Consider the following 25,817-nt stretch of genomic DNA (forward strand, 5'->3'; position numbering starts at 1 on the left):
TCGCATGCTAAGCGAGGGTTCTACCATTTGAGATAATTCCCCTACGTGGTGACCTATGTGTTAGGTGAAACAGGGAAATAGTGTATTTGCTGCATGTAATGAACTGATGGGCTTGCTGCATGTACTGCTCAAATTACACATGAAACCAAGAAAACACTTGAAAAGAACATGAATAATCTCTGGGAAAGCATAAGGTCTCTATAGTTTGTTTCCCTCCAATTTATTGCCAGCGTGTCATCATGAACCCATTATGATGTCATCATGATGTCATCACGAACCCATTATGATGTCATCATGAACCCATTATGATGATGACATCATGTTCCCATTATGATGTTGTCATGATGATGTCATCCTGAACCCATTATGATGTCATCATGAACCCATTGTGATGATGTCATCATGAACCTATTATGATGTCATCATGAACCCATTATGATGTCATCATGAACCCATTATGATGTCATGATGATGTCATCACGAACCCATTATGATGATGTAATCATGATCCCACTATGATTTCGTCATGATGATGTCATCATGAACCCATTGTGATGATGTCAACAACCTATTATGATGTCATTATGATGATGTCATCATGAACCCATTATGATGTCATCATGATGGTGTCATCATAAACCCATTATGATGTCATCATGATGATGTCATCATGAACCCACCATGATGTCATCATGAACCCATTATGATGATGTCGTCATGATGATGTCATCATGAACCCACCATGTCATCATGAACCCATTATGATGATGTCGTCATGATGATGTCATCATGAACCCATTGTGATGATGTCATCATGATGATGTCATCATAAACCCATTATGATGTCATCATGATGATGTCATCATGAACCCATTATGATGATGTCGTCATGATGATGTCATTATGAACCCATTGTGATGATGTCACCACGAACCCATTGTGATGATGTCATCATGAACCCATTGTGATGATGTCATCATGAACCCATTATGATGTTGTCATGATGTCATCATGAACCCATTATGATGATGTCATCATGAACCCATTATGATGATGTCACCATGAACCCTTTATGATGTCGTCACGATGATGTCATCATGAACCCATTATGATGTCGTCATGATGATGTCATCATGAACCCATTGTGATGATGTCATCATGAACCCATTATGATGTTGTCATGATGATGCCATCATGAACCCATTATGATGATGAAGTCATCATGAACCCATTATGATGTCATCATGATGATGTCATCGTGAACCCATTGTGATGATGTCATCATGAACCCATTGTGATGATGTCATCATGAACCCATTATGATGTCGTCATGATGATGTCATCATGAACCCATTATGATGTTGTCATGATGATGTCATCACGAATACATTATGATGTCATCATGAACTGATTATGATGTCATCATGAATGCATTATGATGATGTCATCATGAACCCATTATGATGATGTCATCATGAACCCATTGTGATGATGTTATCATGATGATGTCATCATTAACCCATTGTGATGATGTCATCATGAACCCATTATGATGTCATCATGATGATGTCATCATGAACCCATTGTGATGATGTCATCATGAACCCATTATGATGTCACCATGAACCCATTATAATGATGTCATCATGAACGCATTATGATGATGTCATCATGAACCCATTATGATGTTGTCATGATGATGTCATCATGAACCCATTATGATGATGTCATCATGAACACATTGTGATGATGTCATCCTGAACCCATTGTAATGATGTCATCATGAACCCATTATGACGCCGTCATGATGTCATTATGAACCCATTATGATGTCATCATCATGAACCCATTATGATGTCATCATGATGATGTCATCGTGAACCCATTATGATGTCATCATTACGAACCCAGTATGATGTCGTTATGATGATGTCATCATGAACCCATGTTTATGATCCCGCTACCTCTCGCATGCTAAGCGAGCGCCCTACCATTTGAGTGAATTCCCCTACATAACATGGCCTGTTTTAGGAGAATCAGGGAAACAGTGTATTTGCTGCATGTAATGTACTGCTTGGCTTTTATCATTATGTACTGTTAAGTCATGCACATTGTGCCCAAAAATGGGTACCTATGAACTATTTTTATATTACAAAGACTGGAGAAATTGCAAATCAATTAACCTACAACATGTAAAAGGGTGCAGGATGGAGCTTTCCTTGGATCATGATTTCTTATTAAACTGGGAACTGTTTTCTCTTTCAGCTAACATAAGTTATGGTGGGTAAATGTGATGGAAAACCCTTCCACTTAAATCCAGCTACCTCTCGGATGCTAAGCGATCACTGGACCATTTGAGCTAATTCCCCTACATAGTATCATGGGGAATCAGGGAAACAGTGTATTTGCTGCATGTAATGTACTGTTTGGTTTTTATCATTATGTTTTCTTTTTCCACTAAGTAACGTTTCTATTAAAAATTAAGCACTGACCACTTGGTTTTTACATGGAAAGCAATTATTAACACTGTGGCACTTAACAATGCCTTGACATTTATAGAGGGCCGCCGAGCGCGTACTGACAGCTTGGTAAGATAAAACCACTTGGCGCCCCTTTCTCTCTCTTTCGCGTAAAAAAAAAAGCGGTTGCTCCACTTGGCTCCATTGTCGGGCCGGCCCTGGTTCTAGGGGAACCAGGGGAGGGCTGGCAGCCTAAGGCCTGAGGGGCAAGTCTAGTCAACTGGCCCATTGCACCATCAAAGCGGCTGCGAGCGACATTGAAAGTGGCCGTCGTGCGGCAGTCACTCCACCAGCGCCTAATGAAATTAAAGTGGCCGGCGTGCACGCACCGCATGCCTCAGCTCTTCATCACACCCCTTTTAAGACGTGGGAAGAGGAGCTGAGGCATGGCCGTTGGGTCTGACAGCCGCACGATGCAGGGGCGTACCTAGAGTATTTGGCACCTGTGGCAGACCCTGTATGTGGCATTGATGTGGTGTAGGCTTACCACTTTAATGACTGGCATAGTATATAGTTGGGATGCACCGAAATGAAAATTCTGGACTGAAACTAAAAATTCAGCATTCACTTTGCCAAAACTGAAAAAAAAAAAAAAAAAAAACTTTAAAATACTTTATTAAAAGTAACACCAAAATTAGACAAAAAAACAACAACAATATAAACATATATATATATATATATATATATATATATATATATATATATATATATATACATATATATAACAACAAAGACAATCCTATCATGCCCAGGTTCTAGCATGTGCTGGCTGACTTAGCATGATAGGAGTGTGATTGCTGTTTGCAATTATATATATATATATATATATATATATATATGTATATTAATACTGTCATTGAATTATTCTGTCCAATAAAAGTGTTAACACACCGAAGTTGGACCAAAAAATAATTTATAACAGCAATCACACTCCTATCATGCCTAGGCAGCCACTACATGCTGGAATCTGGGCATGAAAGGAATGTGATTACGGACTCCCTATGCCAAGCTATCCCACAACACTTACACATCCATGCTATCTGAAACCCTCATTCACAAACATTCAGCATAACACCCATCACTCTCACACACTTACATTTAGCATAACACCCATCACTCTCACACACACTTACATTCAGCATAACACCCATCACTCTCACACACTTACATTCAGCATAACACCCATCACTCTCACACACTTACATTCAGCATAACACCTATCACTCTCACACACTTACATTCAGCATAACACCCATCACTCTCACACACTTACTAATCCACTCTCTCCTACCTTTTCTTCTTTCACTCTCACTTTTCCTCCTCTTCTTCTTCTTCCTGTCCTGTGCACTGAGCGCGGAAGACGGTGGGCGTGGCTTCAGTGTTGTGCGCCGGGATTTGACATCAAGTCCCAGCGCACAGCCACAGTTGCCGCGCGCATCGTTTCTGAAGGCGTGCCGGCATGGTGGAACCATTCAGATGAGCGGCAGCCGGGGCGGACCGCCCCCCCCCCCCCAGGTACGCATGACGGCCGCATTCAATCCTGCTCGCGGCCGCTTAGTTTTTAACTTTGCGGCCGCAGCCGCATTGAATGCTCGTCTGCCGGTGGTCCGTCCGGCCCACCGGCCCGGATTTAGGGCGGCCTGGGGGGCAATTGCCCCCCGGCCCAGCCCGCCCCTGAGGGGAACAGTGTATCTGCTGCATGTAATGTACTGACGGGCTTGCTGCTGGTACTACTCTAATTACACATGAAACCAAGAACTCGCTTGGAGAACATGGGCATCGATCCCACTACATCTCGCATGCAAAGCAATTTGAGCTAACTCCCCTTTGTGTTTTACTGTTACTCCTGAAGTTGAAAAATCTGTGGGAAAGCATAAGGTCTATATAGTTTGTTTTCCTCCAATTTATTGCCAGAGTTAAGCACAACATTATTAAACATTTATAAAGTATAAATAAAGAAAATGGAGAATGCGGGCATCAATCCTGCTACCTCTCGTGTTACTAAGTGATCACTCGACCGTTTGAGCTAATTCTCCTACACAGGATTGTGTGTTTTATGGGAATCAGGGAAGCAGTCTATTTGCTGCATGTAATGTACTGCTTGGTTTTTATCATTATGTAATGTTAAGTGATGCAGATTGTACCCAAAAATAGGTACCTATGAACTGGACAAATTGCAAATCAATTTACCTACAACATGTAAAAGTGTGCAGGACGGAGCTTTTCTTGGATCATGATTTCTTATTAAACTGGGAACTGTTTTCTGTTTGCACTAAGTTACACTTTCTATAAAAAATTAAGCACTGACCTCTTGGTTCTTACACGGAAAGCAATTATTTATACAACTGTCTAAAACATTTTTTTTATTATTTTGCACATAAATGGAGAATGCGGGCATCGATCCCAACGGTCAGCGCTCCTATGGTTTCGTGGATGTGGATAAGTTGCTCGGTACAGTTTATTCTATATAGTTCTCAGCCATAAAATATACATGTAGTAAGGATATCTCCAGGATACCTTATGTTTCTCTAGTGTCAGTTGTACAGTTGAGATAGCGAAATCAATGAAATACACAAATACAATGAATCGGATGCGGTTCGGCGGTGTAAGAACTATTTTTTACTTCTGCAAAGTAGTTATTCAGACCCAAAATAAATGGAGAATGCGGGCATCGATCCCGCTACCTCTCGCATGCTAAGCGAGCGCTCTACCATTTGAGCTAATTCCCCGAAACACGCAACCAACCTCGTTTTGAAGTGGTGAAGCAGCACATAGTTACAACCGGTACTGGTTGAAAACTATCTCCGGAAATGACGACGCATATGGGCGTGAGTCGGATATCGAATTGCTTGTCTGCGCGTTGACGTCACGAGGTGTGTGGGCTCCGGTCCTGGGCGGCGGAGAAGATGGCGGTGTGCGCAGGTCTGTGTGTGGAGGGCCTGGCGGGTGTAAAGCCAACGGGGCAGTATTTCAGGGAGTGACTGCGGAGATTCCCCGAGTCTCCTGCTGTGCAGCATGCGTCCCTGACAAAAAGCCACCTTAATCTCCTAGCCTTATCTCCCGGCCTTGTGACCGTAATTTTGTCCGTCACTGTCATTACTCGCCCCTCTTCTCTGTTACAAGTTACCCCGCATGCCTGAAAACTTGTCTTACTCTTTTTCCTTTTGGTCGCCCCGTCACACCCCCTCCCCGTCCTGGGGGCGCATTATATAGTTGCCTGTCATTCATTCATTTCCATTAACCGTTCCCTCCATTTCCTGCCCTCTGAGGTAATAATATCGCGCCCCCACACCCCCGCTACCAATATATCGCGGATTTAGGCTGCTGTGTTTGCTGCTGTCTCCCTCTTCTCATGAGTTTCTTTTCTGTCACCACCCCCACATCCGCCATTTGTCACTCAGCTTGTCTCCTCAGTACTGGTAACGTCTGTAACTGCTTCACATATCCCCATTTCCTGCCGCGTGTGGGATATATATATATATATATATATATATATATACACACACACACACAAATACCCACAGAACTAAAAGACACATGAAACTTTGATTCTTTTAATTTAAAAATCAATGTCTGTGCTACCTCTGGGAATCAGCCGCTGTAAACACATATAAGAATGTTTATGCTGAGGTTTCAGTGAAGGATTAATATTGTCATGTTTAATGTTTACATAAGAAAGGAAGATAGAGTCTGTTATTGACACATTGATTAGTAAAGAGAAATGGCGTATTACTGCTTGTCCAATGACGGTGGACGCGATTGGCAAGTGGACTGATTTAGGTTTCAGTACATAGGCCGCCATGCCAACCAACTTATTTAAGACCAATAGCACTTTTGAAACTTTACAGTAGAATTGCTGTGTGTTTATACGTAACCCACGGTAGGTCATGGAAATGAAATGCATGAAGAGATTGAACGTATATATATAAAGGAAAAGTTCACAAAAAGTGAAAATTAATAAAGATACCTACTTGCCTCTTCCAAAACTTTTCTGTAAATTGTGGAAATGAGTCGGGTTAGGAGGTTGTATTGAGTTTAGTTACTAGGAGGAAAAATAAGGAAGGTAACCACACACAAAGTGGTAACGTATGGCCACATTTCAAGGTATTCCCCTTACTTGCATCCATAGCATAATATAAATTTTTATTCTTTTTATGGATTTATACTGTTCTGTCTTCCCATTCACTTCTCCACGTCATTGTCCTTGCTGGTTGCACGTGTGATTTGGCCGTACTTTTTGAGACACCTTGCACAAATGCATTTGAGTTCCCCCATAAAGAATTCTGTAGAATCCCCCAAAACACATATCCGTGCACGTGATATACCTGTCGGCTCCAAAGCTGGGTTGGCTAATGCTAAGTGTAGACCCTCCTGCGCATGTGCGGATAAAGCTCCCATTAATTTTAGTATGGGCCACAGAGGAGGAGGTCAACTGCAGAGCTGCAGCTTCCACCCCAGTTAGAGTTTATCTTTCTTTTTTCCCCTTTTGAAGAATGCATATTAATGTATTTTAATGCATTCTTCTTCAGTGGGACCATCGGGGACACTAACTTTGAAGAGTACCAAATGTAGCTACAGGCCTTTTTACGGCTGCCTCCATAGGCCAGCTTCACAATATTTTAATGGCCTAAAATAACTATTATTTGCACACCAAAAAAGTTGTATAATATTTAGAATCATATTTATGTAACTGTAGTGTTACAGTAATGGAGGATGATGACATTTTCTAGACAGCATGTGTTTTGAAAGGTGATTAAGTTTAAAGTAATTTCAGTAAACGTTCATGTCTGACCTACACATGGAGAAGACTTGTTTAAAAAGTGTTTTATCTCCCCATTGTATGCTAATAAGTCATGGTTGTTAGATGTCTTTTCACCTCCTGTAAAGACTTCATGTGTTCTGTTATAATCATGGTCAGTACATACTTTCACTTCTGATTTTACTACCAGCTCAAGAAACTTGGTTTGCATGCAGTAAATTCATATCATAAATACTTAAACCCAAACTTTGTCCAATCAACACTTCACGACACCCCCGCATATAAACAACCACTTGAAAACTGCAACGTGCGGCATAGAATAAATTAGGCTTTAAAACGCTTTATCCCCATTTGTAGTAAATCTGTTCATTAAGCACATTTTTATTTTTCACTTTTGTTTTCACTGAACGTGTATAAAGTGTGACCTTAACTATAAAACAGGTCACATGCTTTGCCTCTGTTATCAAAGATCAATAGTTTTTAATGAATTACTGTAGTAGTGCTTAATCACTAGCACCACCTCATCAATCTCTCCCTTTTGTTAGGTGTTAAGGTTCCTCGTAATTTCCGATTATTGGAAGAACTTGAAGAAGGCCAGAAAGGAGTAGGAGATGGCACAGTGAGTTGGGGCCTGGAAGATGATGAAGATATGACGCTTACTAGATGGACAGGAATGATAATCGGTCCTCCCAGAGTGAGTTTTACTATGTTTATTTTAAACAAGCTAATAATGTGCTTTAAGCCATTAAATGTTTGCATCTATAAATATTTACTAAAAAAGATATTAAAGCATTACTGGCTCAGTTTAAAGTTGTTTTTTTTATGTTAGTGACACTGAAATGTATTTACTTAATGAGCATTTTATGAACAGAATTACCAGGCTTTTTACATACTTCTGTTGAGAACAGAACAAACTATTCTTTAGAACAATAATTCTTTTGTGCTTAATTTTCTAGACAAATTATGAAAATAGAATATACAGTCTGAAAATAGAATGTGGTCCTAAATACCCAGAAGCCCCCCCAACTCTTAGATTTGTAACAAAAATGAATATGAATGGAATCAATCATTCCAATGGCATGGTAAGTAAAACTGTAACACAACATCAGCCGGTCTATGAGTAACCATATGGAAACTGTAATGCCGTTTTTCTTGATTTAGTTGCATTACAAGAAAAGTTGGTGCTTGGGCTGCATCAGGCAGCCAGGGCTGGCACAAACATTTAGATTTCAAATGATAGCAAGAAATTACTCCGATAAAAATCAACAGATGATGCGCAGGTTCCCAGCATGATGTTTCATTGACTCTTTCACTGTTTTAATGCTGTCATTAACTATCCTGTTGATATTGTTTGAATCTGTTTCCTCCATATTGATAACTGTCATATTCTTTTGATCTGTTTGATCCTTCTTTTTTGTCTAGGTGGACACACGAAGCATACCAGTTTTAGCAAAGTGGCAAAATTCATATAGCATTAAAGTAGTTCTTCAGGAGCTTAGACGCCTGATGATGTCCAAAGAAAATATGAAGCTTCCACAGCCTCCAGAAGGACAAACCTACAACAATTAATGTGGGATAATTTACGTATTTCTTCCTTGTCCCCTGCCATATATTTTGGAAGGGCCTGCAATGTCTAATTTTGCATGCCTCTCTGGCTCTAGGAGGGTTAACCCTTTCAGCCCTGACCACCTCTACTGGGCACAATTTGCACATGACTCATTGTTAAAAGCCTGGATGCCTCTCCCAGTTTTGAAGACTTCCACTGATCCAAGTTTATTGTCTGCAACATGAGTTGCTGACTCCCACACCTCACCAAACACAGATGCATCCGAGGGCACAGACACATGTATTTAGACTAGTCAGGGGTGAATGGGTGGCAAAACAGCAATTTCTGTTCATAATTTTTGGAAGCCCAGATTTTTAGAATATTAGGATCCTGGGAATTCTTAAGGAGCAGCAGTTCATGTTGTGGGATTAATTGACCACACGCCTTCTACCTTTTGTAGTGTTATTAGTAAAGTTAAATAATGGTAACATTGACATACTTGTGGAGTCCCACAAAGAATATTTGAATGTACTAGTTATTTACCAGGCCTGTGTCATTTGCTGACTTCTAGCCTTGCCCTTTACATGGATCTGAGTAGTTGTGCTGCATATTTTAGCGTATTAAGATCTTTTGGACATACATCACTGAGATCCTTGTCCTTAGCATGTTTCACTCATGACTCGGAAATTTCATTTTACGTTTTAATATAAAGTATGGTTTTTTAATTTATTCTTTTTGTAACGGGTACTTTTTGATTTTACAACGTTCAACATTTATTCTAACTTGAAACATGCTTTTAGCACATCAATTTGTGATTTCACCAAATATAAGAATGCTAAACCTATTGTATTCGAGGCCATTGAGTAACGTTTCGTCCTTGTTATACCTTAAGGGATATTTGTGTATCGACTGCAGCGAGTTCAAGCTTAGCACAATGTTTTTTTTTTTTTTTAGCGTTATCTATTATTGAGCTTTGCTTTTCGCAAGGACTCTCAGATAAACATAGCATGGACTGCTACTCTCTGTTTTGCACCAGTGAAAGAATTGTTCATCTCACACTCCTTTTTCCAGGCCCAGTATTGAAAGGGTTGCACTGTTGGTGTCCCTGCCTCAAACAATCATGATGAGTTCTCATGATACAAAGCATGATGTTAAGCTATCAGTTTGGTGGGGGGATGGTGGTTACTGGTTAATGTGGTGAAACTGGTTAAATGTTTCACCACATTTTAAGATCAGAAATGTAAACAGAAATCCTATATTCATCTTGCCTTGGCAAATGGAATTCTGTTTAAATTGTTTAAAGTAACAAATACAATGGATATTGACTTTTTTTTTCAAGAAGCCTACAAGCCAACTTGAGTAGTGTCAAAAAGTGTGATGAGGTCTTGCTAATTGTATTTATGAAAAGGGGGAGGGTGGTTGATTTCTGTAAAGCAGCTCCTGTTTGTTTCAGTTCAACAAACAGCAAACATTTGTTTACAGTCTTTGCTCCTAAAAACTGCATTCAAGTTTTAGTGCCGCAGACTTGTATGACGAGGATATGGATAATGTGACTCTGAGATTACAGATAGTCGTACAATGTAAATAAAATATGGGAAGCGTTTGGCAAGACTCTTGTGAATTTTTAAAAAAATATATTTTTTTTGAAGCAAAACATTACAGTAATGTAATGATATTCACCTATTCATTCAGTAGAATATACTCACCACATGCAGATAACAGGTTTTGATTATGGGATTTAACCTCTTCAATCCCGGAGCAATTTTGCCATTTTTGCTCTGTCGGTTCAGCGATTATCCTCTTTTCCTGTGAATAGTGTATCCATGTGAACTATATATAGTTTTTTCAAGGAGAGATAGAGCTTTCTTTTCATACCATAGTTCGATGGTTAGCTGGAAATTTAGAATGAGAAATTTAGTAAAAACTAGCAAAAATTAGAAAAAAAAAAACACCAAAATTTTTGTTTTCATTTTCCTTCTGAATCCTCACAAAATTAGGTGGTGTGATGGAAAATCCCCTCCAAGTTTATCAATTCAGGTGTCCTGATTTCAGAAATACCTAATTTATATAGATTTTCCATACTTTCCCAGCACTTCTAGGGAACATACTATAAGGTGTACATTTTTTGTAGAATTTTTATGCTTATGGCTTAACGGGTTTTGGGGGTTGTGAATGGGGGCAGGAGGGTTATACTGGGTAGATGTTGTGTTAGGGCAGTGGGATGTAAGGTTTTTAATTTTTTTTTATATATATGGTGGTTAGAGGTCCTTTTAGGGACCTCTTGAACATGTTATTAATGCCAGTCACAATGACATCACTTAGCTCACTTTATTGTTTTTTTTAAAAAAAAATATTATTATATATGTCGGAGGGGAGTCCAGGCTGTCAAACGACAGTCTGATCTCCCGTGCAGCAGCAGGGATGTGTCCCTGCCGCTGCAAGAAGGGCTAGACGTACCGGTATGTCCATAGGGGATTCTTGGGATGCGATTTTTGGACGTATCGGTACGTCCATAGGGGGACTGAAGGGGTTAAAGTTGAGAAGTTATGATTGCTGTTTAACCCTTTCAGTCACCCTAGGTCTTACCTGTATGTCCTTAAAACCTGTGGCAAGAATCCCATTAGGACATACAGGTATATCCTGAGCTGGTTCTAGTGGAGGGGACATCTATTGACAGCCGGAATTCTCCCATCGGCAAAAGCCAGCATTGTTGGTTTCCCACCACCCGATCATGTGCTCGCTGCGAGCGCCGGTACACCTTCTGCTAGGTGCCTTTGCTGATACCCACCGGAACTTCACTTGAGGACAGTAGAGTCTTGGTGAAAATAATTACCCCCGGCCCCCCAACTTCAGCAGCTGGTCTGTGCCTTCTATGCCCCTTGCCCCCCCCATTACAACATACAACATATGTTAACACACACTCCATCTCACCCCACTTACACAATTACACATCAATGCTCATACATACACACAAGTATGCATCCGTGATCACACAGCCGTACACATCATTGATCGCACACATGCATGCTCACACACACACACACATACACATCCATGCTTACCTCTCGCCACTCCTCCAGTTGGCCCTTCCGGCTGCTCGCACACACTGTGCAGGCAGCCTCTGTTTAACCGAGGGGTCATGTGACCACATACGCTTCTGTCGCCCCGTGCCGGTTCAAAAGGAAGACAGGAAGAAGGGGTCGCACCAGGCCCTCTAGATTCACAGGCCCCGCTGCAACCCTTGTTACGCCAGTGCTCAACAGGGTTTTTATAGAATGAAAAGGTGTATAAGAGATCCTCAACAGGGATCTTGAGCCATACTGCACTGGGAACATTACAAATAAAATAAAATTGAAAATAACATTTTTCTAAAAATAGTGCTGCTTAGTCCTTCCCCTATAAATAATTTAAAAAAAACACACTACTCCCAATCCTTTAAAGTCAATTGTATAAAAAAATATGTAAAGCATGCATGTGTCCCTCTGGGACATTAAGAAAATATATATGTAAGGTATCACTAATCATGTTGCCAAACTTATATGAGGTCATTGTTTGGCTTGACACCGTATAGAAGAAAATTTAAGCAAGATCGAAAAGAGTCATGGTTTAACAAACATATAGTAAAACATTTGGTTATAAAAAAAACAACAAAAAACAACCCTGGGCCAGAAGGGGTTAAAATGATATATAGTATTTAGGTGCAATTAATAATACACCTTGTCTCATATCTACAATTATGGTGAGCTGATATGTACCATAACATTTTTAGGAAGAAACTAACATATACAAACTCACTCCGTGCGTCTCACACACACACACATACCCCCCCCCCTTACATTTAGGTCACCTTTCCATTGTCACATACCTTTTAGGTTGAGGAGGCAGCTCTACCTTTCTGGTCCAGCAGGTGGTGACATATCTCTTTGGTTCATATGAATTTTTTGCCTTTTTTTTTTTTTTTTTTTGATTCGGTACATTTGGAAGTGTTTCCAAAACGGGATGTTCCTGCCTCCTACAGTAGCACCATCTCAAGGTTGAGGAAGAGATCCAAACTCAATTTTGCTCTGCAGGACCACCACCAGCAACATCACTGCACCAATAGATACATACATTTCCCCTAAAATTAGAAAAATATTTAAAGAACTGATCCCTTGGAGTAAAAAGATTGAGATGCAGAGGCAGGGCACAGGGCAGGCACTGGCAGACACTGAATCCCCCCAACATATTTGAAAAAAAGCACAATAATGAATCCCCTGCATAAGAAAGGACATTGAGGTGCAATGGCAGGGCAGGCAGACACATCCAGCTTCTTGGTGCGGGACTGAATTTCCAAAATAATGAATCGAATTAAAAGATTTGACCAATGACCACCCCAGAGTATGGATGGAGATTGAGGAGCAGCAGCAGCAGCAGCAGCAGTGGGGCACTGGGTCTGGACCAGCACTGGCACATGCAGCCCATTGGTGTAGGACTGAATTGCCCCAATAATACTGAAACTAAAATATTAAATCCCCCAGAGTAAGGACGGTGAGACAGGAGCAGCAGCAGCAGAAAGGCACAGGGCCTTGGCGAGAAGGCACTGCAGATGATGTGCTGCATCTCACTCAACCTACGGACAAGCATGTCCCTCCAAGTTTTGACATTTTTAAGGGCCCACTTGCTCTTGAACCTTGGGTCACAGAGGTTGGCATGTACTCTGCATGCAACCTGTGAGCTCTTCGATTAGCCTACTTAAATAGCTGGTCTGTGCCATAATTGCCCCCAAACAGCTTGTCTGTGCTTTCTTTGCCCCCCCCTTCCAACATATGTAAACACAATTACGCAACTTACACACACTTACTCATACTCACACTCCATTTCACCCCACCCACGCGTACATGCTCGCACACACAAATTACACATCCATGCTCACACACACAATTACACACCCATGCACACATACAATTACACATTCATTCTCACATACATACATATATACAAACACATATACATACATCCCACCTCCTGCCCGCTCCCGCTTATCTGTCACTTGCCACGGCTCCTGCAGCTTTCTCTCCGGCTTCTTGCACTGTGCGAGCACCCTCGGCTTCACCGCAAGGTCAAGTGACATATCGTGACCCCGATACGTTCCTGTCTCTTCCCGTGCCGGTTCAAAATAGTTTAAAATGGGCCCTTCCGACCTGGATCAGTGCATTCCAGGTAAGAAGGGCCCTTTTGAATTGCTATGAGAAGACATGTAGTTACGCCAGTGCCTGCACTCTGCTGTAAAAGTGCCCAGCAATCTGAAAGCCCACAGTTGTAACCGCTGCTCTTATCACCAGGTGTAGTGTATGTGCTGCACAATCCAAACAAGTTTGCTGCCCCATCAGTTACCACATTTCCATTTCTATTGCTGTGTCTGCCTGTGGTCCAGTGCACTGCACCAGGATCTCCCTAAGAGCTGTCAACGTGAGCTGATGTGTGCTGCTCATCCATAACCTGAGCATGGAGTAGAAAGATCTATAACCCTGTTGCCTTTCTGCTTAGTTCTACCCCTCCTCAACAACATAGTCGTCGTTGATGACAATATCTTTTCTACTTGGACAGAGAGTCAGGGGGTTAGTGGCATTGGTAGTGTTGGTTTTACTGCGTGCTTCACCATAAAATAGCTTACAAGTTATGTTTGCCCTGGATTGTAACTAAAACCATGCCTTATTCTGTAGTAGATCGATGAGGAACTGCTGCTGTTGCATGCGGCTCGTGATTTCTGACTCCAAGCAAGAAGACTTTTGCCTACTATATATATATACTATATATATATATTTGGCTATTATACCAGGGGTCACCTGACTACTACTTTTTTGCACACGCCTGCCACCAGCTCTGCCCAACCCACGAAAACTAGACATTTCCAAATTGAAGAAAATAATGTATACACCCTAGTCAGGAATTTCACAAAGATTGCCACATTTTGTCACAAATATATATCAATTAATTAAATATGGTAAGATATAAACATCCAGTCCAACAGGGGACACTAAGCCCACCAGATACGCTACAGCCCAACACGGCACACTAAGCCCACCAGATCCGCTACAGTCCAACAGGGCACACTAAGCCCACCAGATCCGCTACAGTCCAACAGGGCACATTAAGTCCACCAGATTCGCTACAGTCCAACAGGGCACACTAAGACCACCAGATCCGCCACAGTCCAACAGGGCGCGCTAAGCCCACCAGATATGCCACAGTCCAACACGGCATACTGAGTCCACAAGATAGGCCACAGTCCAACAGGGCACACTAAGCCCACCAGATATGCCACAGTCCAACACGGCACACTAAGTCCACCAGATAGGCCACAGTCCAACAGGGCACACTAAGCCTATATATACGCCACGGTCCAAAAGAGCACACTAAGTTAACCAGATACACAGATCCTTCTGCGTTTGTAATGTATATCCACTAGTGGAAGGGACAGATTGTATTAACCTTCTAATTTGTTTCATTTGCCTTATAGAATGTGGAACAAAAAGTGGTTAAAAGGACTTGCCTGCCATCTAAATGATATTTTATGTGTGTAATGTTTATATACAAAGTAGTCTTGACACATATGTCGATATAAACTAGGAAGTTATGAAGGATACATGTAGTCATAGTCACAGAATGGAAGTTTATTTCAAGAGGGTCAGCGGCTTAAGTGTAATGTAAGGATGTTTTATTTTGCTGAGAGGGTGGTCAAATTGTGGAACAGCCTCCCAGCAGAAGTGGTAGAGCCTAATATAGTGAATTTTAAGACCAAGGAGTGATTAGAGTTTAAGTGTTTACGTCAGAAAAAAGCTGGCAGACGAGATGGTCCAAACGGTTCTTATGGGCCTTCATATTCTATGTTTTTATGACAATACATTTTGATACACCTTTTCTAACATTACATACTTATTGGTGGAAAATAAGACCACAATGTGTTTTATTTAATGTAGGTTGTGGAACTAAAAGACTAGATCAGGGGCGTCCAAGTTTTTTCTGCAGTGGGCCACTTAATCAGAATTGTATACGTGCGAGGGCCGCACTCATTTTTCACTGTGAGAAAATATGGCCTTTAATAAAATATGCAGATTAAAATAAATTAAATGACACAAAACCTTTACTTTTCCTCTCACTGATTTCTGGGCCTAGAAAGTTTTGTGACTACAAATGCAGGATTCTGGATAAGTAAAAATAAAATAGTTCTATTTATTTTAGCGATGAACTAAAATGAAAATTCTGGACCAACACCGAAAATTCAGGGTTCACTTAGCCGAAACTGAAAATGACCCCCCACACACTTTTAATAAAAGTAAGTTACACACCAAAATTTTACAAAAAATTATATATTATGATTGTTAACAGCAATCTCAGGCATACCCAGATTTCAGCATGTACTGGTTGGCTGGGCATTGTACCGGTATTTTTTGTCCAATTTTAGTGTGTAACCATGCTTTTATTAAAAGTAACACACCACAATTGGACAAAAAAAATCAGCCATACCCAGCCAACCAGTAAATGTTGGAACCTAGGCATGATGGGACTGTGATTGCTGTTAGCAAATTGCTGTTAGCTGTTAGCAATCACACTCCTATCATCCCAAGTCAGCCAGTACATGTTGGTACAGGGTGGCTGTAAGTGCAGACCCCATACTGCTGGCAGCATCAATACACAAGGGGGCAGCTAGCCAGGTTTCAGCATGTACTGGCTGACTTGGCATGATAGTAGTGTCATTGCTAACAGCAAACACACTCTTTTTATACCCAGCCAACCAGTAAATGCTGGAACCTAGGCATGATGGGACGGTGATTGCTGTTAGCAATCACACTCCTATCATCCCAAGTCAGCCAGTACATGCTGGTACAGGGTGGCTCTAAGTGCAGACCCCATACTGCTGGCAGCATCAATACACAAGGGGGCAGTTAGCCAGGTTTCAGCATGTACTGGCTGACTTGGCATGATAGGAGTGTGATTGTTAACAGCAATCACAGTCCCATCATGCCTAGGTTCCAGCACTTACACATCCATGCTATCACACACACAAATCCATTCATTCACAGATTCATTCCCTCAATCAGGCATACTCATTCAAACACACTCCCCCACCCCCTTACCTGCACTACAGCTCTCTCAATGCCAATCACTGACTCGTTCTCCCCACAGAGCAGGCAGGACTGGAGCAGAGAATAGACCCTCCCACAAGTAAGCAGCTGGGCTCTTGCGATCCTGGCTGCCGATCTCACACGGGCCGCACCTCGAGGTCCCGCGGGCCGCATGTTGGACGCCCCTGGACTAGATGATGCATGTGCTTACAGTTATGCCGCTATTAAAAACATACAACAGGACTAACTTGAAATATTTATCTATAATTTTAACTGGCTTGTTAACAACATTATATTCAGTGTATAGCTGCTTCGTTGTCCTCGGGGTACTGAAATAATTGTCTTCGTAAAAACCACATTATTTCTATAAAGTCCAACAATAATCCTTTCTGCCCTCTTTAATACTCAACTCTAAATACTTTCTTCATCATCAGCTCCTATATTTCTCAGCAAGTCTATCGTTTGCCAAAAGTTGACTATGAATAATGGGAGTTATTTTTCAACAACAGCCACATAAAAGCCTGTTGGTTATCCCTGTATATTGGTTGCTTTCACTTAGAAAATAGAAAGCACAATAAAATGAATATTGAGCCACACGCTTACCACTAACAAAGTATAATAGAACAGATATTTTTATGCAGACTTGGTTGAACAGATGCTTTTAGAAGTATCATATGTCTATATTTTCCCTTAATAATCAAGGCTGCAAATGCTGTTCCCAGTGCTTACTGGACTCCTTGCAGCACCATATTGTGTACCCTGCTCCATTGTGCATCACCTGAACTCACATGGCTTGCAGAGCCTCCAGGCCTATTGGGACTCAGGCCATTGTTGCAGCCGTAAGCAATGCATCTTCTGTAGCATACCCTGTTCCATAGCATGTTAATTTGCCTTGCTATCCATCCATTCCTATTATATCTGTTCATCTGTCTGTCCCATTGGTTCATACCATGTAAGTTTAACCCATCTGCCGATCTTTCACAACTGCTTGCTTTGTGTATACTTTATGTGGGTTTATAAGATTGTAACCAAAACATGTAACATGCTTATTTGTACTGTCAACATTTGTCATCAGAGAAGCAGCACACTCCTCATGCAATTTTACATTTACTGTAAACATGTAAAGCCTTCCTGCCTTGCAGTGGTTTGAGTATTACTACTTAACTATTTCTCCACGTGACGTACATTTAACCTATAAAACACAGGCCAATTTTGAGTATTTTGGCCAATTGTGGCATACTGTTTGGCAAATATAATGCCCCTAAAGAATAAAAAGTAAATAAAACTTTACATATGTGTAAAGTTCATGCACAAATGTGGTTTACATACCGTAACTATCACACAAGAATACTATATATACAGAGAATTCACATGTCCACTAGACTTGTGCATGACAAGCCAACACCATTTAGACGTTTTTGTTTCATGTTTTGCATTGCAGGACCGCCATCACCAGCAGCACTACACCAATGGATACACAAACACATCCAGACCCTCGGTACAGGACACTGAATTTCCCCAAAGATTAGAAAAAACATTTAAAGAATCGATCCCTCAAGTGCTGGGAAGAAGAGCAAAAGAAGAAGGAAGAAGATTGAACCAGATTAAACCCCCCATATTCTAATAACAAAAACTGCCCCCCCCCCAAGAGTACGGAAACGCATTGAGGCACAAGGGCAGAGTATAGGCCAGGCACTGACAGACAAACACATACAGCCACAAGACTGAATTACCTACTCCATATTAAAAAAAAGAATTGCTCCACCAGAGAAAGAAAGGACATTGGGGCGTAGATGAAGGGTCAGGACAGGGTGTAGACCAGGCACTGGTAGACAGACACATTCAGCCACAAGACTAAACCCCCTAATATTAAAAAAATAAGAATTGATTTTCCAGAGTAAGGAAAGAGACTGAGCTGCCGCAGCAGCAAACGGAGTACAGGACAGTACAGTACAAGAACTGATTCCCCAGAGTAAGGAAGGGCAATGAAGCACAGCACAGGGCAGGGCACATGACAGGCCAGGCATTGACAGACAGACACATCCAGCCACAAGACTGACCCCCCCCATTAAAAAAAAGAAGAATTTTTCCTTAGAGCAATGTAGGGTATTGAGAGGCAGGGCAGGGTATAGGCCAGGCACTGGCACACAGACACATCCAGTCACACAACTGAATACCCTACCACATAGTTAGAAAAAAGAAGAGTCAATCCAGAGTAAGTAGCTCTAGAACTTCACTCACTCATTCACAGGAATATTGAGTGCTGGGTAACCTAATTTCTGAAGACTGAAGAATGTGGGGAGAGCTGTGTTGCTGAGCTTGGGTGATGCTACCTGTGACAGAATGACCTGTCATACTGGGCCCCAAGGTACTCAGATATGGCTCCAGCCTGGCTGTCAAACAAAGATAGCACAGGTAGGAACTTCATTGTTTAATTAATCCCATCAATAGGATTGCTGTCAGGGGATTAAAGGTTGGGTTGTCTACATGTACCTGTTTATCAATGTTAATTTATGTTACTGAAGTTCTGTGGATATATGAGTCTACGTTTTACAACAATAAAATGTTCATTCCTGCTGTACTCAATTCAAGGTAGTTGTGTCTACTTACTGGGTACACATAGCAGGGTTCCAAGGTGTGCATGCTGACTGGTACTGGAAGTGATTTCGGGGACAACAGGAGGATACATGTGGGTGACCTCTGGGAGTTACTACAGCTCTCTTGGTGAACCCGTTACACTACCCACCAAAGTATCAATGGCCGCTGCCCAAATGGCTGATCATCCGGTGGATCTAGTGGTGCTGCTCTGCCTGAGTGCAAGGGATTGAGAATGGGACATGTGGCTGGCACTACTACCTCTGCTGCTGGGAATTTCCAATTACAAATCCTGCATCTCTCCTTTGCTTAGCATGCCCCTTTGTGCTGCATCTCACACACCCTACGGACAAGTATGTCCCTCCACGTTCTGACATTTTTAAGGGCCAACTTGCCCTTAACCCTTGGGTCACAGAGGGTGGCCAGCATGTACTCTGGAGTGTCAATGATGGCTTGCACGCAGCCTATCAGCTCATCTATCAGCCTACTGATCAGCTTTTCAACCTCTACATGTAATCTACCGTATTTGCTCGATAATAAGACAAGGTTTTTTCCAGAGCAAATGCTCTGATAATCGGGGTCGTCTTATAATCAGACCTCAACTAGGTCTGACTATGAGACTAAGATCCAGATCACCCGTAGCGATGCAGGGAACCTGGATCCTCCTGTGTTGTGCCCCCCCCAACTTACCGGTGCTTCTGAGTCCCCGGTGCGTAGTCCAGGCAGCGTGTATAGCTCTATGCGATTCGCGTAGACAACTTCCGCTGCAGCCGGAAGGAGGTGCGGTTAGCAGCGGGGGTTGTCTGTGTCCATCGCACAGACCATCCCCGACTGTCAGAGATAGTTGTCTATGCGAATCGCGTAGAGCTCTATAGGCTGCCCGGACTACGCACCGGGGACTCAGAAGCACCAGTAATTTTGGAGAAGGGAGGGAGTGTTAAGGCATAAGGCATTTCTGTAGGCAGAGTGCTCTATGAAACCCCCTTAATGCCACTCTGCCTCCAGAAATGCCTTTTAACCCTCTATACGCCACTCTGCCTCCTGAAATGCCTTATACCTCCCTATATGCCACTCTGCCCCATAATATGCCTTTTAACCCTTTAAGAGTGGCACATAGGGGGTCAAAAGGCATATCATGGGCACAGTGGCATTTAGAGGGTTAAAATGCATATCATGGGGCACAGTGGCATATAGGGGGTATAAGGCATTTCTGGGGCAGAGTGGCAAAGGAAATCATAGCTTTTATTAAAAAAAATAGTTCATATAGTTTACATGAATTAACATTTACTGGTAAAACTTTTTTCTATAGGGTCGTCTTATATTCAGACTTTTTCTTTTTTTCATAAATTAATATTCAGATTTTGGGGGGTCGTCTTATAATCAGGGTCTTCTTATAATCAAGCAAATACGGTATTTCCGGAAAGACCTCATTTTGTTCCAGGCATTAATTCTTGAGTTGTTTAAGGTAGTTAAGTAAGGAGATGACCTAAATTGTCAGTGCTCTGGCTTAAGTCCATATATCCCTATTTGGTTTCAGGACAACCACCACCTGCCCCATTCATGCCCATTCCCCTCTGCTCAGTGGGCTGGACACCCCAAAGTTCTGATCAGGAGTGAAGAGCTCACTGCTGCTCTAAGAGCTGCTTCATCATCTCCAGAGTTGAGTTTCAGCATGTCCTGATGTTGACGGTAGTGGGATAGATCCGCCTTCTCACACTCCTCCCTCAGGCTACACTGCCCATCAGTTAATAGCTGCTCTTATCACTAGGTGTAGTATTTGTGCTGCTCAATGCATATCCACAAAGTCCCCATCTCTTACCACTTTCACTATTTTTGCTGCCTTGTCAGTCACCACTTTTCCCATATATACTGCTGTACCAGCCTGTAGTCCAATCTAATACACTAACATCTATAATCATGCTGCCCTTCTGCCCCAGTTCCGCCCCTCCTGTCACCTGTGTGCCTACACCAGCAACAGTCGTACTTTCCTACAAATAGTTGGGCAGCATGATTACAGCCATGTTAGAGGTGAAATGTATGGTTTGTCCAGCTGCCTTGGACAGCTCACCCTTGAACAATAACACACAAGACTAGTAAAGGTTACTACAGTTCCACTGAAGGTGGTGTGACAGGGATGGTTGCAGTGGGGAGCGAGGGCCTCTAGCAGCTGCCTGATGGCTCCCACTTAATCATGGAGAAGCAAGCACCTCCAACAGCGATAAGCTACCAAGCAGTAGTGCAACCTTATTTGACTGCTGCTTTAAATTTCCATTTGAATCAGAAGTCCCAAAGAGTAGACTGGTGCAGTGGATGTCTGTTCCCTTACTTGTCTCTGAGAATCAGCCACACTCTTGGAGAAGGCTATGGCCTCACCACACTCTTTGCTCTGGCAGCTGCTGCTAATGGTGGCGGCTGTTCTGGGTCTGCAATTTTCCCCTGTAGCAAAGCTGCACTATGATGTTGTCAGAACCCACGGCGGGGTCCTCGCCGGCAGTACTTACCCGCTCCGGGTAAACGGTCCCGCGCCGCGGCGGTCCCGTCCTCCTGTCAGGACTGACGGCAGGGTCCTCGCCGGCATCATTTACCCGTTCCACGTAAACGGTCCCGCGCCGCGGCTGTTCCGTCCTCAGCCGGCCGCGTGGTGGTTCCTAAGCACGCGCACGCGCCCTCACAAAACTTTATGTGTTCCCCATCGCTGCCGGCGGGGAACACGCGCGAGTGACGTCACGTCTATGGGCGTTGCGATCACTGGCGGGAAGTTTAAAAACTGAGCACTGAAACTCATCCAGTGCTCAGTTATTGTGCCTTATACCTTGTATTCCTGTTATTCCTTGCTGCTATCTCGTGTACCAGACCCCGGCTCTTCCTGACGTGCCTTCTCGTGTACCAGACCCCGGCTATTCCTGACGTGCCTTCTAGTGTACCAGACCCCGGCTATTCCTGACGTGCTTTCTCGTGTACCTGACCCCGGCTATTCCTGACGTGCCTTCTCGTGTACCAGATCCCGGCTATTCCTGACGTGCCTTCTCGTGTACCAGGCCCCGGCTATTCCTGACGTTCCTGTTTTTCGTGGTGTGCTCCGAGTTGTTACCTGCATACCGGGTTCCCACCTATATTTTCTCCGTTCCGGGCAGCTCACGCCTCACATAATAACTGAGCCAATTATGGAACCTGCAGGCTTATCTGAAGCCATCACGGCTCTGACTCAACAGATGTCGGTGATGAACCAATCTATGCAAGAGATGCATGCTAGCCAGAATCAACTAAGGCAACAAGTTCATCATCTTCAAATGCAACAGAACGCTCCTTCTGACCAAGCGGCTGCTGCCCCTGAACCTGATATGGAAGGGGCCTCTGCTCTGGAACCTCAAGTTCCTCTCCCTGAAAGATTCTCTGGAGAGCGTAAGAAGTACCGTACATTCATCACCGCTTGCCAGATTTTGTTTAATCTCAAACCACGGACTTATTCCTCAGACTATGTCAAGGTCCATACTGTTATTTCGCTGCTATCTGACGAACCTCAACCATGGGCACATCATTTGTTACATAGTCACAGCCCTCTCTTGGATTCCTGGTCCTCGTTTCGTCAGGCTCTCGACGCCCTCTATGAGGACCCATACCGTGTTTCTTCAGCTGCCTCTACCCTACGCACCCTGAAGCAAGGCCGTAGGCCTGTACAAGAATACATTACTGAGTTCCGTCGCATTGCTCTAGAATCTACTTGGAACGATGCCGCACTTCATGACCAATTTCGCTGAGGACTCTCTGACGCCATCAAGGATGAACTGGCTCGTACCAATATTCCTCCTGTTCTGGAAGACTTCATCAGATTAGTCACCCAAATTGATCGTCGTCTGAGAGAGAGGAGACAGGAACGTCTCGTTTCCCCTTCAGTCTGGCCTCGTGCTCAAACTGCAGTTCCAGTACAGCCAGTAGAGTCAACGGAAGAACCGATGCAAATAGGTATCGTTCGTGGACCTCTGTCACCTGCTGAAAAACAGCGACGCAGAACACTGGGACTCTGCATGTACTGTGGCCGTGTAGGCCATCAATTCAAGGACTGTCGTACCCGTGCCCGGTATTCTAAGGGTAAGGAGACTGTTGGTCATTTATACACTCATATTGAGAGAGCACCTTGTTCTTCATCTCATCTCTCGCTTTCTGTATCATTACAGTGGAATAAGAGCGCTATACCCCTACGAGCTATGGTGGACTCCGGAGCCAGTGACAATTTTATGGATTCTGACCTCGTCAAATCACTATTCATCTCTACCCGTCTCAAGAAACATCCGGTTGCTATTCAGCTGGTAGATGGCAGTCCCCTGAAATCTGGTCCTATCCGCACAGAGACTACTACCCTCACAATCAGAATAGAAACCAGCCATGTTGAAAGCCTACAATTCGACGTAGTCCCTTCTCCTATATCCCCTATCATTCTCGGACTCCACTGGTTGAGGATCCACAATCCCGTCATCAACTGGGAGACCGGTGTTTTTAAATTTTCTTCCACACATTGTACTCAGACCTGTCTAAAGACTGTTTTACTTGGTCTCGCTCAAGACGCTTCCATTTCTGACAATATTCCGATACCTTACAGGAGGTTCAAAGACGTGTTTGAAAAAAAGCGCAGATAGACTTCCTCCTTCTCGTCCATATGACTGTTCTATTGACTTACTTCCTGTTTCTGCTATTCCTTTCGGTAGGATATACCCCCTGGCTGAACCTGAATTGGCTACACTTAAAGAATACATCGATGAAAACCTCTCTAAAGGGTTTATCCGCCTTTCTACTTCCCCAGCAGGGGCCGGAATATTTTTTGTCAACAAAAAGGATGGGGGTCTTCGTCCCTGTATTGATTATCGCGAACTGAATAACGTGACTATTAAGAACAGATACCCCCTACCACTCATATCGGAATTATTGGAACATGTACGTTCAGCCACCGTATTCACGAAAATCGATTTACGTGGTGCTTATAACTTGGTAAGAATAAGAAAAGGGGATGAATGGAAGACAGCTTTTAGATGCCGTTACGGTCACTTTGAGTACTTAGTAATGCCTTTCGGGTTATGTAATGCTCCCGCCACCTTTCAACATTTCATCAATGACATTTTTCGTGACTTCCTGGATCGTTTTGTAATTGTCTACCTAGATGACATTTTAATTTTCTCTTCCTCTTTGGAGGCTCATCGAGACCATGTGTGCCAAGTTTTATCCAGACTACGTTCCAATGGATTTTATGCTACATTGGAAAAATGTGTCTTTGAAGTTCAAACTGTCGAGTTCCTGGGATACATACTTTCGCCCACCAGTATACAGATGGACCCCTGTAAGATCTCCACTATACTCCTATGGCCTCCACCCATTGATCGAAAGGTGGTACAAAGATTCGTGGGATTCGCTAATTACTATAGAAAATGTATCCGTGATTTTTCTAAGCACATACGTCCTATCACTGCCCTTACTTCAACTAAAAATAAATTTTGTTGGTCCACAGCTGCACAGAAGGCGTTTGAATTTTTAAAGAACAAATTTATTTCTGCACCCATTCTCAAATTACCTGTTCCCCACAAACCGTACATCCTCGAGGTCGATGCTTCCGACACAGCTGTGGGTGCTATTCTTTCCCAAAGGCAAGATTCTGATGGTCACCTACATCCAGTTGCTTATCTTTCACGGACCTCACCTCCGCAGAAAGGAATTATTGTATCGGAGAACGCGAATTACTAGCGATAAAGTTGGCCTTAGAGGAATGGCGGCATTTACTTGAGGGGGCCTTGTACCCCATTACGGTATATACTGATCACAAAAATTTAGAATATTTACTTACCGCCAAAAGACTTCAACCAAGGTTAGCAAGATGGGCTCTATTTTTCACAAGATTTCAACTCCATATCACTTATGACTAATAAAGCGGATACCTTGTCTCGGATTTACGAAAACGCCTCTACATCTAGGGTGGATCACGACACTGTGTTATCATCCCAACACTTCATTGCAGGGACACATACGCTATGGGACTCAATCCGGAATACTACCGGTCGGATGAACCCTCCTAATGTTCCAGGATTTCAAGTTCGACCGGGATTTTATTATCACCGAGATCGTATATTTGTTCCTCCGGAGAATCGTATCCAGGTTATGCAAGCTTGTCACGACTCGCCCCTTGCTGGACACGGAGGGGTGAAGCAAACACTGGAATTGATTCAATGTTCTTTTTGGTGGCCTAATATGACAGAAGGGGTCAAAAACTTAATATCCTCCTGCTCTACATGTGCATGATCCAAGGACTC

The 25,817-nt window shown here is 42.8% G+C and overlaps 1 protein-coding gene and 1 non-coding gene across 3 annotated transcripts; one reads left to right on the forward strand and one right to left on the reverse strand.

The window, feature by feature from the left end:
• Positions 1-5,175: 5,175 nt before the first annotated feature.
• On the reverse strand, positions 5,176-5,248 carry TRNAA-AGC (transfer RNA alanine (anticodon AGC)). The gene has a single exon. It is a non-coding gene; the product is annotated as a tRNA-Ala (tRNA).
• A 61-nt stretch (positions 5,249-5,309) lies between these two features.
• On the forward strand, positions 5,310-10,427 carry UBE2V2 (ubiquitin conjugating enzyme E2 V2). Of its 2 annotated transcripts, XM_053466485.1 has the most exons (4): positions 5,310-5,441; positions 7,824-7,972; positions 8,235-8,360; positions 8,701-10,427. In XM_053466485.1, the coding sequence occupies exons 1-4, from the start codon at positions 5,426-5,428 to the stop codon at positions 8,845-8,847; spliced, it is 438 nt and encodes a 145-aa protein (XP_053322460.1). In that variant the 5' UTR covers positions 5,310-5,425; the 3' UTR covers positions 8,848-10,427. The 2 variants fall into 2 exon arrangements, with proteins under 2 accessions (XP_053322460.1, XP_053322461.1); XM_053466486.1 differs by lacking the exon at positions 8,235-8,360.
• The last annotated feature ends 15,390 nt before the right edge of the window (positions 10,428-25,817 follow it).

The sequence above is a fragment of the Spea bombifrons genome, chromosome 5 (assembly GCF_027358695.1).
Source record: "Spea bombifrons isolate aSpeBom1 chromosome 5, aSpeBom1.2.pri, whole genome shotgun sequence".
NCBI lineage: Eukaryota > Metazoa > Chordata > Amphibia > Anura > Pelobatidae > Spea > Spea bombifrons.